Source organism: Pteropus alecto, unplaced genomic scaffold, assembly GCF_000325575.1.
Source record: "Pteropus alecto unplaced genomic scaffold, ASM32557v1 scaffold395, whole genome shotgun sequence".
NCBI lineage: Eukaryota > Metazoa > Chordata > Mammalia > Chiroptera > Pteropodidae > Pteropus > Pteropus alecto.
The window spans coordinates 1,469,364-1,487,498 of NW_006438643.1; the positions used below are offsets into that span (position 1 = coordinate 1,469,364).

The window sequence follows — 18,135 nt, forward strand, 5'->3', positions numbered from 1 at the left end:
CATGACTACAATAAATATTACTTAGAAAAAAATGAATAAAATTAAACCAATCATTTAACTTTAAATTGTGTTACTTATCAAACACAGGGCTTTCTAAACAATTTAATCTCTAAATCTCACACATCCTGACTCAACATTGGCATTCTCTTTATCCTGGAAAGCTGGTTGTTATTATACCAATTTAGTTAAATGAGCGTTCTGTTTTACGATGGTAGTTAATATTACTTATGTCTGAAATACTTCACTTACTGTACAATGAGAGCTTTTAGTTGTGTCTATCAGCAGGCTTATTTTTCCCTGCAAAACACAAGACTTCACAACTCAGTGTGGAGAAATCGAGTCTTCAAGGGCTTGGCAGTTTAACAGTGTTTTACAAACCACCAAGAGAGTCTCCAGGTGCCGGAAAAGCCCTGCTGAGATTTATTTTCACCCCAAGGGATCTGAAAAAAGAGGGAGAAAATCTTAGATATTATATACCTTAGAATATCTTTTTGTACAGGAGAAACCAAAAACTTTCATTTTATTGAAATCCAGTGAGTCTGAGTTCTTTCTTTCTTTATTGTATGTAAGGCAAGTTGAAGTGAATGTTTACAAATTGAAACTATGTTTAGATGAGACTGACTGTTTAGGAAATGTTAAGTTTTTTTAACAAATAAAATAACCGCTTAAAAGTATTTAAAGCAAATATTTAAATGTATTTGTCAAAACTTAAATATACAAAATTATTTCTTGCAATTTTGGGGTAAAGACAGCAGTTCTTTCCCTCAAAGTTAACAAAACAAAATTGTGTCTAAATTTTTTTTTTCTGACTAGAAAAAGAAAATATACTAAATCAATTTAGTAGATGACATAAGACTATATCTTTCTATACCTTGTGCTTTTCTCTCAGAATTTCTCAAAGGCATACTTTCAGGACAACCCCTCTGAGTTTTAAAAAAGATACTTAATATTGCATAATAGGAATGTAACAATGTATTAACAGTTTCCCTGATTTTTTTGTTTATATTTCATAAACATGAATAATCGTGCAATCTTATTACTTATCATTTTGTGCACTTGTGTGTATATTTCTATAGAATAGATGCTCAAGTTAAATTGCAGGACCAAAGTATATCTATTTTACATATTTAATTCCTGTCAAATATGTAAAATAAATTTACATCCACATAGGTGTAAAGATTTGTCTGCTTTTCCTTCACACTTGCCAATTTCTTAAATGTTCTAACATGCTAGACAAAAAGAAGTACATTGTTGTTTCTTTAATATACACTGTTATATTGATTATTAGTGAAAATAAGACTCTTTCTTATGTATTGTTGGACATTTGTACAAGTTCTTTTGTAAGTTGCCTAACCAGGCATTCCAAAACATTCAAATGGATATTTTAGAGTCAGTCTTTACTCAGGTCTACCTTTTTTTACCCACATTTACATTTGTATTGTAAAATAAAGGCAAGCCGATTATATTTTAGAAAATATGAGTCCATGTGGCACCTGATTGGAGATCATATTAAATTCAAACTTCTAAACCAGGATCTCATTCACTGTAGCCCTCAAAACCATTGTATATCTTTATATTCTTGTCCTGATTTTGCCTCGACTGTAACAAAATATTTGCATCTAAAATTATTCTGGAGACTACTAAATGGTAAAATTCATAGTTATTTATCTTTTTTTTTAGAACAGCTCACTGAGGCATAACTTAAATATAGTAAATCTCACCATTTTTAGGTGCGCATTTCTGAGTTTTAACAAATATGTACACCTTCATGTAAACATCGCTAAGATCAAAATGCACATATTTTAATCCTTTCAAAAATGGCCCCTGTGCTCTGCTTTTAGGATGCCTCTTCCCTGCTAGGCCCTGGAAATTACTCTTTGATTTCTGTTTCTATAGTTTCAGTTTTTCCAGAATGTTATGAAAATGGAATTATACAGTATGTATATAGCTATTGTGTTTTGATTCCTTCACTTATCATTATGCTCTATAGATTCATCTATGTTATTGCAAATATAGGAAATTCATTAATTTTTACTATCAAATAGCACTACAGCATGTGGGGACACCATGATTTCTTTACCCATTTACCACTCGATGTATGTATCTGTTGTTTTTAATTTGTGGCAAATATAAATACAGGCTGAACATTCAGATAACAGGTCTATCTGTGGCCAAGATTTTATTTAGTTGGTTAAATACCTATGAGTAGGGATTTTTTATCTAACATATTATTTTGTATTCCCATAACCAATATATATAAGTGTGAGAGTTGCTCCAAGTTATTGTGAGATTTTATTTTTAGACACTTGAAAAACTGTGTAGGGACAAAAAGGTATCAGTTTTAATTTGCATCTCCTTAATGACTAATAATAGTCAATATTTTTTCATATTACATTTCCTCTCAGTACTTTTCTTTGGTAAAATATTTAAATATTTGCTCTTTTTACAGTATTGTTTATTTTCTAATTATTGAGTTGTGAGATTTTATTATGTGTTCTGAATATGTCTTTTTGGACATATGTCTTGTGCAAACACTTTGGTCCAGGCCTGTGAATTGTCATTTTATTTTCTTAACTCTGTCATTAAAAAATTACTTTTAATTTGGTAGAAGTAAAATTTACGATTTCCTTTTACTTTTAAGTTGGTGTTTTGACTAACGAAAGTAATAATCATATCTTCTTATTTTCCTCTAGAAATTTTATAGTTTTAGATTTCATATTCATGTCTATAATCTATTTAAATTAATTTTTATGAAGATAATCATTCTCCATTGAATTACACTGCCATCTTTGTTAAAAATGAATTGACCATAAAAGTGAACATCTCATTTTGGAATCTTTATTCTTTTTTATTAGTCTATATACCTATGTTTTTACCATTACTACACTGTCTTAATTACAGTATTTTAAATATTCTTGAAATTAGCACACATCTTCAACCTTTTTCTTTTTCAAAATTGTTTACCTGTCCTATTTCTTCTCTCTCATCAGTCTGACTACAAGTTTATAAATCTTAAACAATTGATTTTTCAAAAAAACAGATCTTGAATTTTTAATTTTCCTTATCGATTAACTGTCCTCAAATAATTTATATATTTACATTGATTACTTCTTTTTTTTGCAAAGGATTTAAATTGCCCTAATTTATCTATTGTCTTATAAAGTATCAACTTATTTCATAAATTTATGATCGTTTGTGATTGTTTTTCTCAAATGTTAGAATTTGATAATGTAACGTTTCCTTGAAGCATAATTTTCCTACATATTTGCATTCTGTGTTTTTATTTTAATTTGATATAAAATATTTCTAATTTTTCTTTTTACTTGCTATTCATTTAATGGGTTATTCAAAAAATGTGTTGTTTAATTTATAAATATCTAAGGGAATTTACAATATCTTTCTGTTATTGATTTTAATTTAATTTTTTTAGTTAACTGAGAATATATTTTGTATTACTTCAATCCTGTACATTTGCAAATATTTTTATTTTTTTATGAGACAAGTTCTCCTAAGGCTTTTGGTAGGTTACTCAAGGCAAATTTTGATCTTTAAGTCTGCTGTACTGTGGAGATCTTCTGTCTTTATCAGTCCTTGGAGACATCTCAAAGACAGACTCATCTAACTTATGCGTGCGTTCATTTACATGAAATATTTCTTATTCAAAGCAATATACAGATTTAAAGCAATCCCCATCAAAATCTCAATGGCATTTTTTAAAGAAATAGAACAAAAAAATCATCAGATTTATATGGAAGCACAAAAGATCTTGAAAAGCCAGAGCAATCCTGAGAAAAAAGAACAAGGCCAGAGGTATTGGTCTGCTTGACTTCAAATTATACTACAAAGCCACAATAATCAAAAACAGCATGGTATTGGCAGAAAAATAGACAAACAGACCAATGGAATAGAATAGAGAGTCCAGAAATAAATTCTCATATGTATGGGCAAATCATTTTCTACAAAAATGACAAAAACATAAAATGGAGAAAGAAAAGCCTCTTCAGTAAATGGTGCTTGGAAAATTAGAAAGCCACATGCAAAAGAATGAAAAAGAATTGTTGTAACCATGCACCAAAATTAACTCAAAATGGATCAAAGACCTGCATATGTCCTGAAACAATAAATTGCATAGAAGAAAAATACGTAACAACTCACGGATCCTGGATTTAGAGAGGATTTTATGAATTTGACCTCAAAGGCAAGGGAACTAAAAACAAAAATAAATGAATGGCACTATATCAAAATAAAATCTTCTGCACAGCAAAAGATACAGTCAATAAGACAAAGAAGTAATCATCTGAATGGGAGAAGATATTTGCAAACAACGCCTCCAAAAAAGGGGCTGATATCCAAAATATAGAAAGAACTCATAAAACTCAATAATAAAAAAAAAAATCAACTAAAAAAATGAGCAGAAGACTGAACAGACACTTCAAAGAAGACATACAACTGGCCAACATATGAAAAGATGCTTAACTTCACTAGCTACCAGGGAAATGCAAATCAAAACCACAATGAGATATCACCTCACACCTATTAGACTGACTATCAACAACAGGGCAAATAATAACTGCTGGAGAGGTTATGGGGAAAGGGAACCCTTATACACTGCTGGTGGGAATATAAATTAGAACAGCCACTATAGAAAACAGTATGGAGATTCCTCAAAAAAATTAAGAATAGAGTTACCATGTGACCCACCAATCTGTCTTCCGTGTGTTATTCCCAAAATTTGAAAACATTTATTTGTAAAGATATATGCACCTGATGTTCATAGCAGTATTATTCATGATGGCCAAGATGTAGAAACAATTGAAATGTCCTTTGATAGAGGATTGGATAAAGGAGAGGTGATACATATATACAATGGAATATTGCTCAGCCAGAAGAAAAGAAATAATATTGCCATTTGCAAAAACATGGGTAGATTATCATGCTAAGCAAAATAAGTCAGACAGAAAAAGTTGAGAAGCATATGATTTCACTCATATGTGGAATATAAAACTGAAAGAAGCAAATGAATATGACAAACAAACAGAGACTCATGGACCCAGACAATAGTTTAGTGGTTACCAGAGGGGATGGGTGGAGGGTAGAGGTACATAGGGATAAAGGAGGTCAAATACATGAAGGTTAAATACAGAAGGAAATTTAACTTTGGATGGTGAAGACACAATGCAATATACATATGATATATTATTGAATTGTACACTTGAAAACTATATGATTTTATTAACCAATGTCACCCCAATAAATTTAATTAAAAGAGGAATATATTTCTTATATACTTACAAAAACTAGCAATGATCACAGAAAGAAAGACAAGCAAAAGTATGTCTATTAATAAGGCAAATTTGCACCAAGGGAAACATTTCTAATCCAGTAAAATATGAAAGGATTACTTAAAAGCAAGTGTTTCTCATTCATAATAAAACATAAATGATCTCAGTATTTGGGAGCTCAATGTAAAGCAACTGGAACATGAATACAACATGAAATTTATCTCTTTGTTGCATCATGGAGATCTCTAAGCAGAAGACTCAAAAGTTACAGGTCTTGAACCATGGTTGAAAGGTAAGTATAAATTAGATTCACAATTTATCAATTACACTGAGAGAACACTACTTTAAGATAGTGTTAGTAGTAGTAGTATTTCAAAAAAAAAAAAAAAACCATGTGATCAGGTTGAGATATTTATAGGATTTGGGGATCTGAACTGAAGATGTGGCAGCCTGACCCTGCCTGACCACTTCCTGCTCAAACGAGTTAGTTCCTGACTGCACTCCCCACCCTTCCCCAGGACTCTCCAGCTAATGTGGCAATCTGAAAACTCGCTTAAACAATTAAGCTGGTTTCCTTACAGTTTGGCAACCAATCGATGTTTTCTTTATGTTCTCCTTTTGTGGAAAATCTATAGCTGTGTGGGAATGCAGAAGTACGAGTTGGTATAAAACTGGCCGCCATGTTACAATTGGGGGTCAGCCTTTGGATAAGAATCCGCTGAGCCAGTGCCGGCATCAATAAATGCTGCTTCCTGCTTATAGCCTTGGTGTCCCTACTGAGAATCCTACAACAAAGATTTGAGATATTTGGAAACTAAATGGTAATTGAAATTAAATGGTAATTGATAAAGTTTATGGCACCATAGTTTAGACTTGATGGAGACAATGTGATATGGGAGTGAAGGTAGTCTTAATAAATAAACTATTGTTTGGTAAGTGACCTAAGCTGTTTTTCTATGTGAGAAATCTATTATTCTCAAATAATTTTCACTTTCTCAGAGGAGCATAATGATTGAATAGATTTATTTTCAGGAATTTAATGGTGATGATTGGTGACGTTATTTGCTTTGAATCTCTAATTTCTTATGCAAGAATTTTCTTGAACAAATAGGAAAACTTATACAAGTATCCTCAGTTCATAGTCTGGATATAATCTATGTCGATTTAGGTGTGATCAGTTCTGTTTACCATTTCACCGATAGGAAGGAATAGAAGAAATTTTTATATTTAGTAAAGTTGGAGTTGGATGGTGAATGTTTTCTAGTCCAACTCTGAGATTCTATATATTTTCAAATATTCTCAAAGGCCCCTGAGAGGTTAAATTTATTTATGAATTCTATAATGCCATTTCATATAGTCATCGTTCATTGTAATGTCTTAAGTATATACACAATCATTAATACATTAATATGTATAGTTATTCAATACATATTTTAAATAAATAGTATATTGTGGGATTTGTAAATATTGATATACTATTTATTTAATTTTTTTTCTTTGCTAGGCCTTGATATGTCTGATATATGAACAGAAGAATAAAGAATAAGAAATTTTTATTGGGCATGATCAAACTCTATTAATTTGAGCATCTCATCTAAGAATCTGTTCTCACATTTTAGGAATTACTTATACAGCAACATCCTCTTTTTGCTTCTAGTCCTTCATTTAACTTATACTTTTCCCAAAGGTCATGGGTCTTCACAACTGTAAGTAGAAAGGAAATTGTCTATTTTAATTCAGCTAAGTTATAAAGAAAATTTAATGAGTTATGAGATATTATTATAATGCAAATTTTGATATGGCTATCTTCAATAAAACAAACAACAATGATAGAAACATCCAGAAAAATTGAAAGCTACTTTTCCTCTCTGGATAATATACAGAATGCTTTTCCCTTATAAAAGAGAAAAATAAATACTTAGTTTCAGAGAGGAGATACTTTACCAATAAAAGTCACACTTACACAAATTATAACATTAATATTATTTTGGAGTCTATTTTGCTAGAAGGAGAATACGCTCTGGACCATGAATGACCTTTGAATCCTAGACTGCCTTCATATTAATTATCTGACATAGGATAAATAAATTAATTTACTTGAATTTCAGTTTCTTCAAAGTTAGCAATAATTTACTGGGTTGATGTGAGGAAAAATGTGATTTTATATGTGAAAAAGTAAAAGTAAACAACACATACAAGTGCTTTTTAAATTCCTAAGCATGACTCATCAGAAGGAAGGTTTACTTCTACTGTCAAAATATTTCTAGCTGAATTCATGGACATTTGACCACTCTTGGAATATTATTAAATCTATGGATTTCGCTAGCCTGAAAGATCATGTCCATATTTTTATTTGAAGCTATGTTACATAAAAAGTCCCTTGACCTACGGTTATGCGTAAATGTTTGTGTAAAGTGAATGGTGTGTTTACGGGTAGGACATGGAATGATGATAGAAAACCATATATAGTTTATCATTTCAGAATTCTAAGATAATTTCTACATGCGCTGAATAAGTTTCTATATTCGAAGCATATGACATAAATTGAACAATAGTAAAGTTTGAACAGATGCCTGTGATACAATTAACTTTTGAGAATCAAAAAATATATTATTAAAGATATGAATAATCCCAAAATGTAGATATTACATTGTTTTAAATTAACTTGGTGATGAATGTCTAGAACACCAAGAATTAATGAGTGATTTTCAATTCACTTCATGCAAAACAGTAGCCAGTATTTGGGTCATTTGTAGAGCATTTCTAGGAAGCAATGAAAGGTAGACTTTGAATCAAGAAGAGAAAGAGACTTCCCAGGAGATTATTATGCTCAGGAGATAGCTGTATGAATAATACAGACACTCAAACCAGGTCATAGGAATTCCTGATTTTGGACAAAGAAGAGAAAGCTGGTCCTCTAGGACATTAGCAAACACTCTGCCTTCAGATGCAAGGTAAGATAAAAAACATTCTTTATCTGGATTTGGAAGAGCACTATGACAAAAGAGACTGTATAAATTAGTGAGTAGAGAAACTCTAGACTATAAGGAGTCACAGGAGTCTAGAAATGTTTCTGTGAAAATATCTCTTGCTTTCATCAAGAACCTGAGATATTTGGACAATGGTATTGAACCAAATAAAAAGGGTTTCATGCATTTCTCAACTAGAGAAGTGCAGCACTACCCATGTCTGTGTTAACACTGACCATGAAGTCCAGCCTCATTCCTGAACATAAACATTCTTCGAGGAACCAAAGAGTATAGATTCAGAAAATGCTTGAAAACTCATGGGAGAAAAAAAAAGACATTGAGAAGAAACATAGCACCAGACCCTTAACATTGGAAGGCGCAATGATGAAACTAAGGTGAATGTGCTCTTATCCAACAGAGTGAGTTTCCTAGACCCATTCCCACCACCTCTACTTTTTACAACAAATTTCAAGATTTAAAAAATGGAATGAAGTTAATCCCAATTTTCTTAATTTTTAAAAGATAATTTATAGGATTGTAGTTAATTCCTTATTATTCTAAAAATGGCATCCAAATGGATTCAGATTGAGATTTTGAAAAGTTAACTAACCTGCCAAATGAAAGCAGGGACCTGTGAACAAGATCCTTGTTTCTCCTTCTCAATTTTTATGCTTTATCCTTATCATTATGCTTTTGATAATGCAAAATCTCAATCTGACAAGTCTAGGCAATTTTTCAAAATCTCAATTGAAAACTCATGAGATTGAGATTTTGAAAAATTGCCTAGACTTGTCCAGGGTACACAGTGAGGCTTTAGAGGAAAGGTTTTTAAAATTAGTTTTACTGTTTTCTTTAAAAATCTTACTTTGACCAAAGATTAGACTTAAGAAGAATTTGAATAGAAACAGCTGAAAAATACTCAGGCCACCACAGCTAGAGTCTCTATGCAGGGAACAAAGATTTGTAAATGAACATCTCTACAAAGACCCATAAACAATACCACAGATGACATTAGTGAGGATAGGTGAGAGATTGGGACAATTAGTATATGTACATATTTGTAAAGCTTACTGTTTGTGGAAATGACTGCATAAGATATGAATAGCATATATGCAATGTCTGTTCAGTTTCATAAATGCGGTGAGGGTTGGACTCAGAAAAAAATATGTACTTTGCTGTCTGTGAGAAGGAGACTCAGTGTATCCACAACTGATCTGGAAATAAATACTGTTAACACAGACCATGAAAGCTGTCTCATCTCTGACATGTTGTACATCATAGTTGAACGATAAACAGACTTTGCACTTCTTCAATATAAGTTGCTAGATGTGTTTTCTTAGATCTTTGCTATAATCTTAAACAGCCAAAAAGAAAAAAAAAAATTTTTATTGAGTATTTGGATGAATAAATATTCATAACTATATTAAATTAAAATCCATATTAAATTAAATTAATAAAATAGTTGTTTAATATTTTGCTATTGTTACTAAAAGTATTTCTAAACAAATATACAGTAACTGTATAAAATGTCCCTATATTTTATTAATTAAAATTTAAAATATTAGCCTATAATAAAAAAGAGCTCAAAAACAAAAATTAAAAAATTAAACAATTTGTTCAATTTTTTTTGTTTCTTTTTTCATGTTTGATTGAATAAAAATAACATGCTTACATTCAATAATGAATTATCCTGTAACAGTGCCTCATAAACTATGTAGTGAAGGTACATTTAATCACTTAATCATTTAATAGAATTATTTGTAAAATATAACTAAAAAGTGTTTAAGAAGAAATCAAATGAAAAATACATCCAAAATATGATAATAACTTTATTTTTGTACACTAATAATAATTATTATTAAGTTAAAGAAACACAGATATATTGTCACACTAATGCAAAAGTTTCTAAATGTTTATTTTCAATTTCTGCACTTATCTCATTGCAGAAAAATTAATATTAAAATGTACCTATAACCTACAGTTTGAGTTACACTGTCTAATATTTATCAAGGTTAACCAAGGTGGTAAAAAATGCCCTGAAATGATAAACTACTGTAATTTCTAATAACATATATAAAGTGGCATGTATTTTTAAAAGAAATGTATTTAAAGCACGTTATTTATTTTAGATTTTTTCATTTAAAAATTTATTAGATCAATTAAATAACAGGTAAATTAAATATCAATGATACTTTTAAAAAAATTTTCCCATCAGTAAGTCACAATGTCTGGATAATTTTATCAAAAAAAGTCTTATTTTATAGTCTAGAAGCTTAGATACTCTCTGTTAAGAAATGGCTTTTAATCTTATATTAGACACATATCACAGTCAGTTTAAAGTAAGAGGTATTATGAGTAGTCAATTAAATGTTCAAGTTGAATTTTAACATCCATGTCTGAGGCTATGCATTTCATTCTAGGAAAGGCATGCAGCTCTGGGATCATGTTTCCTATCAACAATACCAATTCAATATTCCCCACCTTCCTGGTGACAGGCATACCTGAGCTGGAGGCTGTGCACATCTGGATTTCCATACCCTTCTCTGCTATGTTCTTTATTACCTTGGTGGGCAATGTGACCATCATGACAGTTATCTGGCGAGAACAGACCCTCCATGTGCCTATGTACCTCTTCCTGGTCATGCTAGCTGCCTCTGATCTGGGTCTGTCCCTCTTCACGTTCCCCACAATGCTGAGGATCTTCTGGCTGGATGCTCGCGAGCTCACCTTCTCAGCTTGTTTCACCCAAATGTTTTTCATCCACACCTTCCAGGATTTTGAGTCAGCTATCATATTGGCAATGGCCTTTGACCGCTATGTGGCCATAGCTCATCCATTGCACTATTCTTCCATTCTCACCAATAGTGTAATTGCCAGGATAGGTTTGGCCATTGTAATTCGTGCCATGGTTGCACAAGTGCCCCTTCCTATTCTCTTGAGAAGGCTGTGCTTCTGTCAGTCCAATATACTTTCTCATTCCTACTGTCTGCATCCTGATATCTTAAAGCTCTCCTGCTCCGACACTAAGATCAATAGCATCCTTGGACTTTTTATGGTTCTTTCCAACATGGGACTTGATTTTCTTCTTATTTCTCTTTCTTATGTGTTGATTCTAAAAACTGTACTAAGCATTGCATCCCATGGTGGCCGCCTCAAGGCTCTCAACACCTGCATTTCCCATCTCTGTGCTGTGACTCTCTTCTTCACACCCATGATCTGCCTATCTATACTTTATCGAGCTGGCACAAGGCTTCCCAAAGCCATCTACGTACTCATGGCCAACATGCATTTTCTCATTCCTCCTGTGATGAATCCCATTGTGTATGTGGTGAAAACCAAGCAAATACGAGACAAAATCCTAAAACTTTTCATCAAAAAAGGAACTGAAGAATACTGAGCAGTATCTATAACTTATAAACTTTGGGGAAATAGTTATAACTGTAAATTGTCACTATTCCAATCTTTCTAACTGAAATGACTTTTTCTTTTTTGTCTATCTCTGTATACATAAAGAAAGAAAAAAGTAAAAGGATTAATGTATTTTATTTTCTCAGTTTGCACTGGCCGTGATTTTTAGTTTTAGCTATAGACTTTGCTTAAATTTATCATGCAAATTTTCTTTATTCGATTACATTTCAGATTAAAAATTACTTTTAACTTCACATTTTGGAAGCTGTATATAGTTTGTTTTGTTATTCTTCAGTTCTCTAAAAGACACTTTTTTTCATTATTCCTTGTCTCATGTTTATTCATCACCATAATTTATTAGCAATTTCATTAAATTCAGGAGTATATTAGTCTAGATTTTCTACATATGCAAGACTTTCTCTTTCTTGAATTTTCCCTATTCTGCATGCTAAATATGTTTGAGACATCTTAAAAAGCAACATTTATTAGTTAGATCAAGTAGATAGGAGGTTAGGCCATTCCTAGTCCAGGTAGGTGGAATAAACTTGGAATAGTTAATTCTAGTAAACATAACAAAAAGTCATAGAAAAAAATAATGCAATATATTTTTCAACTGTCTAGAAGTTAAACAATAAAATAAAGATTATTGAATTGTTTATGCCCAATCTAATTTATGTTAGCTTCAAAGTAGAAATTATCTTTTTCCCTACTAGAAATGGGATATCAGTTAAATTTGATATAATTATCTGCTGCTATGTTTACAATATTTGTATTATTCAATCAGTGGTATGTATTTCATCCACATTCATATATCATCATAGGATATAAACACTCTTCATTTTCCTTTGTTTCTATTTCCCTATGTGCCATAAACAAACAATTGTCTTTATTATCATTTACTTGTATTTACCATAACCATTTGGTTTCCTATTTATCAATAAATCCCTTTTCAAGCTACTTTGAGATTTTTAAAAAATCTTCTTCTGCATCATTAATTGTCACTATATATTATCTATCCACTCTATATACCTCAGGGTAAATAGTCAAAGCTCTTCAGTTGAAATATTTTTTAAAAATCCTCTTCCTGATTTTTATTACAACACAGAATACAAACAAACAAAAGGAAACTTTAGGTGAAAATCTGGTAAGACTTTTATTTTTCCATTTAATTATCATTGCTGTTATCATTTTTATAATCACCATCATCATGTTGTTTTCTGCAGTGTTATCACCATCAACATTTCATCTGCAATGGCCTACTTTATTCCCAATAACATCATAATCTGAATAATTTATTTTCTATGTTGAGTGCCATACAGAATATTTGGGAAAACCACAAGAGCAGTTATTAAAAGATTATTTGTAGAAAAAGGTAAAATTATGATCTCATTCAGATATAAAATGAACATGCTAAATGTTTTTAGTTTACTCATATATGAGGCAGTAGATGTTTAAAAAAGAATCTATTCAAAGGGAATCTTTGAAGGGAATGCCAGAATACCACATCTTTATGTGGAACACAGGAATATTGATAGGAATTGCAAATAGAGACATAATCTATTTTTTCCACAGGTTCTTAAAACAATTTGGAACTATACAGGGCTAGACTGTTTAAGAGTAAAGGTATCTTTGAAAGATTTTTATTTATTATTATTGAGGTATAATTGAACATTTATATTTTATTTTACTTTTAGGATTCAATTTTGAGAGGCAAAAGTCAAAACCTTCCAAGTATTTAAATATCAAAGATAGGATTGCAGGAATCTGAGAAACAATATTTGGTTATTTATTTAAAAGAGGTAATAAATTTTTAAAAAATAAAGACAGAAAGTAACATGATTATAAAGAACCTTAGCTCTTTCCTGAGAAATATTTGCTGTTTTTAGGTAATCAAGGACATAATAAAGTCAACATAAATCATAAAAGTTCATTTTGTTAAGACAAAGGACCTTTGCTATATAGGCTGATTACATATTTTAAACACATGAACCTTCATATTGTAGGTTAAGGCAATGAATAGTAAATCAAGAAAGGAAGCTTGTTAAAATTTATGCTTAACCAATTTGACTCATAATCTTGACTAACTTGAAAGTAACTTGTAGTTTGTCACTTAAAGACAATTTTTCAGGATGTGGAAATATTAAAATCCTAGTATATTGCCAGAAGGAATATAAAATGATACAGCCACTGTGGAAAACAATGTGATGGTTCCTCAAAAAGTAAAACATAGAATAGCCATAAGATCCAGCAATTCCACTCTTAGGTATATACTTGAAAGAACTGAAAACAGGAACTCAAACAGACACTCATGTGAATATTCACTGCACCCTGATTCTCAATAACCGAATGGTGGCAACATCACAAATGTACAACAACCATTGAGTACTAAACAAATTGTGATTGAAAGGGTTCTTGGACCTAATTCCAACAAGTATGTGCTGGTTGGGGAGCTTCCCCACAAGAGCGAGCAGTTCTCAGATTCGAGCAAGGTGTCCGACATTGCACCTTCATTCAACTCAATTCTGATACCACCTTCTCGAAGATAGCATCAGATTCCACAGGTAAAGTCTCAGTCTCACAAGACTGCCTTCCACCTCAGAACAGTTGCAAGTCCAGGTTGTTACCTGTGCTTCTGACCAAACTGGCTATAAATCAGAGGTTCCCATGATCCCCTCTTTGGGTTCAAGTAATTTGCTAGAACCACTCACAGAACTCAGAGAAACATTTTACTTACTAGATTACTGGTTTATTATAAAAAGATATAATTCAAAAACATACAGATGAAGATTATGCAGGGGAACAAGGTAGGTACATGATAAGGGACATAGAGCTTCATACTCTCTACAGGCATCATATTCTTTCCAAATCTCCACATGTTCACCAACCTGGAAGCTCTCCAAACCCTGTCCTTTTGGATTTTTATGGAGGCTTTATTACATAAGTATGTTTGATTAAATCATTGGCCATTGGTGATTGATTCAACTTAAAGTCCTTCTCTCCTCCCAGGATATGAAGGGGGAGAGATAGGACTGAAAGTTCCAACCTTCCAATCAGGTGGTTGGCTCTCCTTGCAACCAGCCCTCATCAGTAGGTGGGCTCCCAAAATTTCTTCATTAACAACACAAAACACCTTTGCTGCTCTCTTCACTTAGAAAATTCCAAGAGTTATAGGAACTCTGTGCCAGAAACAGAGACAGAGACCGAATATATATATATTTTTTTCTTTTCTTCTTTTTTTAAGCCTACAGCACCCAGTATTCCTAGGTGGTCTCCCATCCAAGTACTAACCAGGACCGACCTTGTCTAACTTCCGAGATCAGACTAGATCAGGCATGTTCAGGATGGCATGGCCATACACTATATTTCTTATTATAAATCACAATATCCCTGTGATATATACATTAAGTGGAATATTATTCAATAATCAAAATAAATGTAAATAAAATTTTGACACATACTACAACATGAATGAACCTGGAAAACTTTATTCTGAATGAAATAAACCAGTCATAAATAAGAAATATTAAATGATCTCATTTATATTAAATGCCTACAACAGAGAAATTTATTATTCCACATTGGAAATGTTATTAATATCACCGAATTTTACATTTAAAATTTCTATTGCTGTAAAAAGCTGACTCAATCTATATTTTTAATTCATAATTGGGTCTTGGTTTTAGTCACCAATCTATCTCAAAATGTTGTCCAAATAAATCCTTCAAAATTATTAAACTGATGAATAAATTCATAAGTAATTATAATTTTTAATTTAAATAATTCACCCAATCACATATTATTCATTTCTCCACTTTTCTTAAAATTTGTAATGTCAACGCTCTGTAGCTAAATTCATCACAGCAACATTTCTATTTCCAGGCACTAAATATCATCATTCTTAAAAATTAGTACAATCCTCAAATAGTGTATCAATCATTATATTTTGTCATTCAAGTATACTCATTCTCAGACTTCGCAGCACCTGGTCTGACATTGAGATTGCTAATCCCCATCCTTCAAATATACATGTTTCTCTAAATCTATGACAACCATTTTACAGGTTTCCTATGTTTGCTGTAACAATTTAACATAAATTTAGTGGCTCCAGATAATACAAGCTTATTTATTTCTTATATCTGGAGTTCAGAAATGGAAATTATAAATGTTAAATCAAAGGCTGTGTTCCTTCTGGAAGCTCAAGAAAGACAAGCTTTTCTTTTTTTTTTTTTTTTCCACTTTTTCCACCTTCTGAAGCCTATCTCAATTTTTTGGCTAATGGTCACATCACTCTTACTTTTACTTCTGTCATCATATCTTTTTCTCTGACTCAGACCCTCCTGCCTCCTTAAACGAGCTATTGTGATTACATTGACCCACAGAAATAATCCAGAATTATCGACTCAGTTCAAAATCTTTAATTTAATTACATGTATAATGACTCTCTTGCCATGTAAAATAACATAATCAAGGGTTCTGGGGATTAAGATGCAGATATCTTTGGGAGGAAGTATTTTTCTATCTATCCCTAATGTCAATACTTCATTATTTCCATATATGAACCACACATATATACTCACTTGGAAGTACTATAAACATTTATGCTTTCTCACTCTTTTGTACCCTTTAACTCTAAACTTAACCTTGGAATCAATTTAACTATATTTCCTACTTTTATACCTGTGCTTTAGAGTTCTAATTAGAATAACATTATAATTATTATTTAGATTGGGATGTGGATAAATTCATGTCATCTAGCTCAACTGGTCTCTCAGTACAAGCATTCTATTGATAAAACCATTAAACCATTGATGGCTCTTATCCATAAAACACACATGCAACATCAAATTTTCATAACTCTCCCCAATTTACTTGCATATGCTATTATCTTGTCTCTTTATTAAAAGTACAATTAAAAACTCTAAGGAAAGAAATGAGTTCACTTCTTGCTTATAGTTATACAGTTACATATTTCTTGATCAGTTATCAAATACTCTCTTCCAATCCCCCCACAAAAAGATTTGCAATCTTCTTTGTTTAAAGATTATCTATCTTCATCTTTGAATGGATAATTTCTGATATCATCAGAGTCTCTTTTAATCTTGCCTTTTATCCCATTCTCTCTTTCTCTTTTCTTTACATATTATTATTATGTTTAATGTAATATTTTATAAACCTGAAAATACAGAGAAAAATAACACACATATATTTTCCACTTGATTCTTTTGATTTACAATATTTTACCAAACTTGTCATATATTTAGTAAGTAAAGCACATTACATTAAGGATAAAGAGAGTGACATCAAAAATAGTGAAATAAAGACCTTCAAAATTTACTTCTTGTGAAAGCAATAAAATTTGGCAAAAATTGTCAAGGTAAACTTTTTGAAAATTTCAGAATCACATTTTAAGAATCATTTTTTTTTTCAGAATTCTGGAAAGTGATCAAAAGCTTGCAGCAACCCAGGAGCTATTATTTAAAAAAAGAAAAGAAAAGAAAATAGGCTAAACTTTCATAAGGCACCAGACTTTGAAGCATTTTACCCTGCTATAGTTTCATAGTCCACTCTCTAGCTCCATACTAACCTTGAAAAATATCAACTTGCATTCCCTGTGCAAACTACCTGTCACAGGAATGAAAAAAAATGTACTACAGATCTTTCCAGGATCTCCAACTTTTAGTATTTGACTCAGTAGTTCCTTGGAAACGTAAATATTTATTGACAGATGAATAAAGAAAATGTGTTATATACATACAATGGAATATTATTCAGCCTTAAAAAAAATAAAGTCTTGTCTTTTGCAATGACACAGATGAATCTGGAGAACGTTGTGTTAAGTGAAATAATCTAGACACAGAAGGACAATACTGCATGATTCCACTTGTATGAGGTATCTACAATAAACAGACTCAAAGCAGAAAATAAAATGGTGGTTGCCAGGGACTTGGGAAAGGGCAAATGGGTCACTGCCATATATTTATGTATTTGTGTAAGGTAATGGTGTTGGGAGGATAAAGAATGATGATAGGAAAGCAAATATAGTTTATCATTTCTGAATACTGAGGTAATTTCTACATATACTGAACAGTATTTCATGTCTGAAATGTATATGAATTGAAGTAATATTAAAATTTAATAAGGAATCTTTGATGAAATAATCTTTTTAGGTTTCCCAAAAAATATTACAGAAAATGTGGATGATATCAAAATATATAAGTATTTTCTAAATTGATTTTGGACAGAATTGAGTTCATGCGAACACTTATTGCTGTCTACCATGTGAAGCTGATCTGTCTGATTTTCAATTCATCTGATGCAAAAAAAGCACCCAGAACTTGAGCCATTCTTGGAGCATTCCTAGGAAGTTAAAAGAGTTAACGAGAATTCTCAGACCAAGAAGAGATGGAGTCCCAGGAGACTCCTATTTTCAAGGGAAAATTGCATGAATAATAAAGCAACTCAAATCATGCCACAGG

The 18,135-nt window shown here is 31.5% G+C and overlaps 1 protein-coding gene and 1 pseudogene across 1 annotated transcript; one reads left to right on the forward strand and one right to left on the reverse strand.

The window, feature by feature from the left end:
• Nucleotides 1-10,694: 10,694 nt before the first annotated feature.
• Nucleotides 10,695-11,648, forward strand: LOC102892932 (olfactory receptor 51G2). The gene has a single exon (XM_015592354.1). The coding sequence runs from the start codon at nt 10,695-10,697 to the stop codon at nt 11,646-11,648; it is 954 nt and encodes a 317-aa protein (XP_015447840.1).
• Nucleotides 11,649-14,898: 3,250 nt separating this feature from the next.
• Nucleotides 14,899-15,017, reverse strand: LOC112482859 (annotated as a pseudogene).
• Nucleotides 15,018-18,135: the final 3,118 nt, after the last annotated feature.

Excerpts from the sequence above, each read along its gene's own strand:
- LOC102892932 (XM_015592354.1), top strand. The coding sequence starts at position 10,695 with ATGTTTCCTATCAACAATACCAATTCAATATTCCCCACCTTCCTGGTG.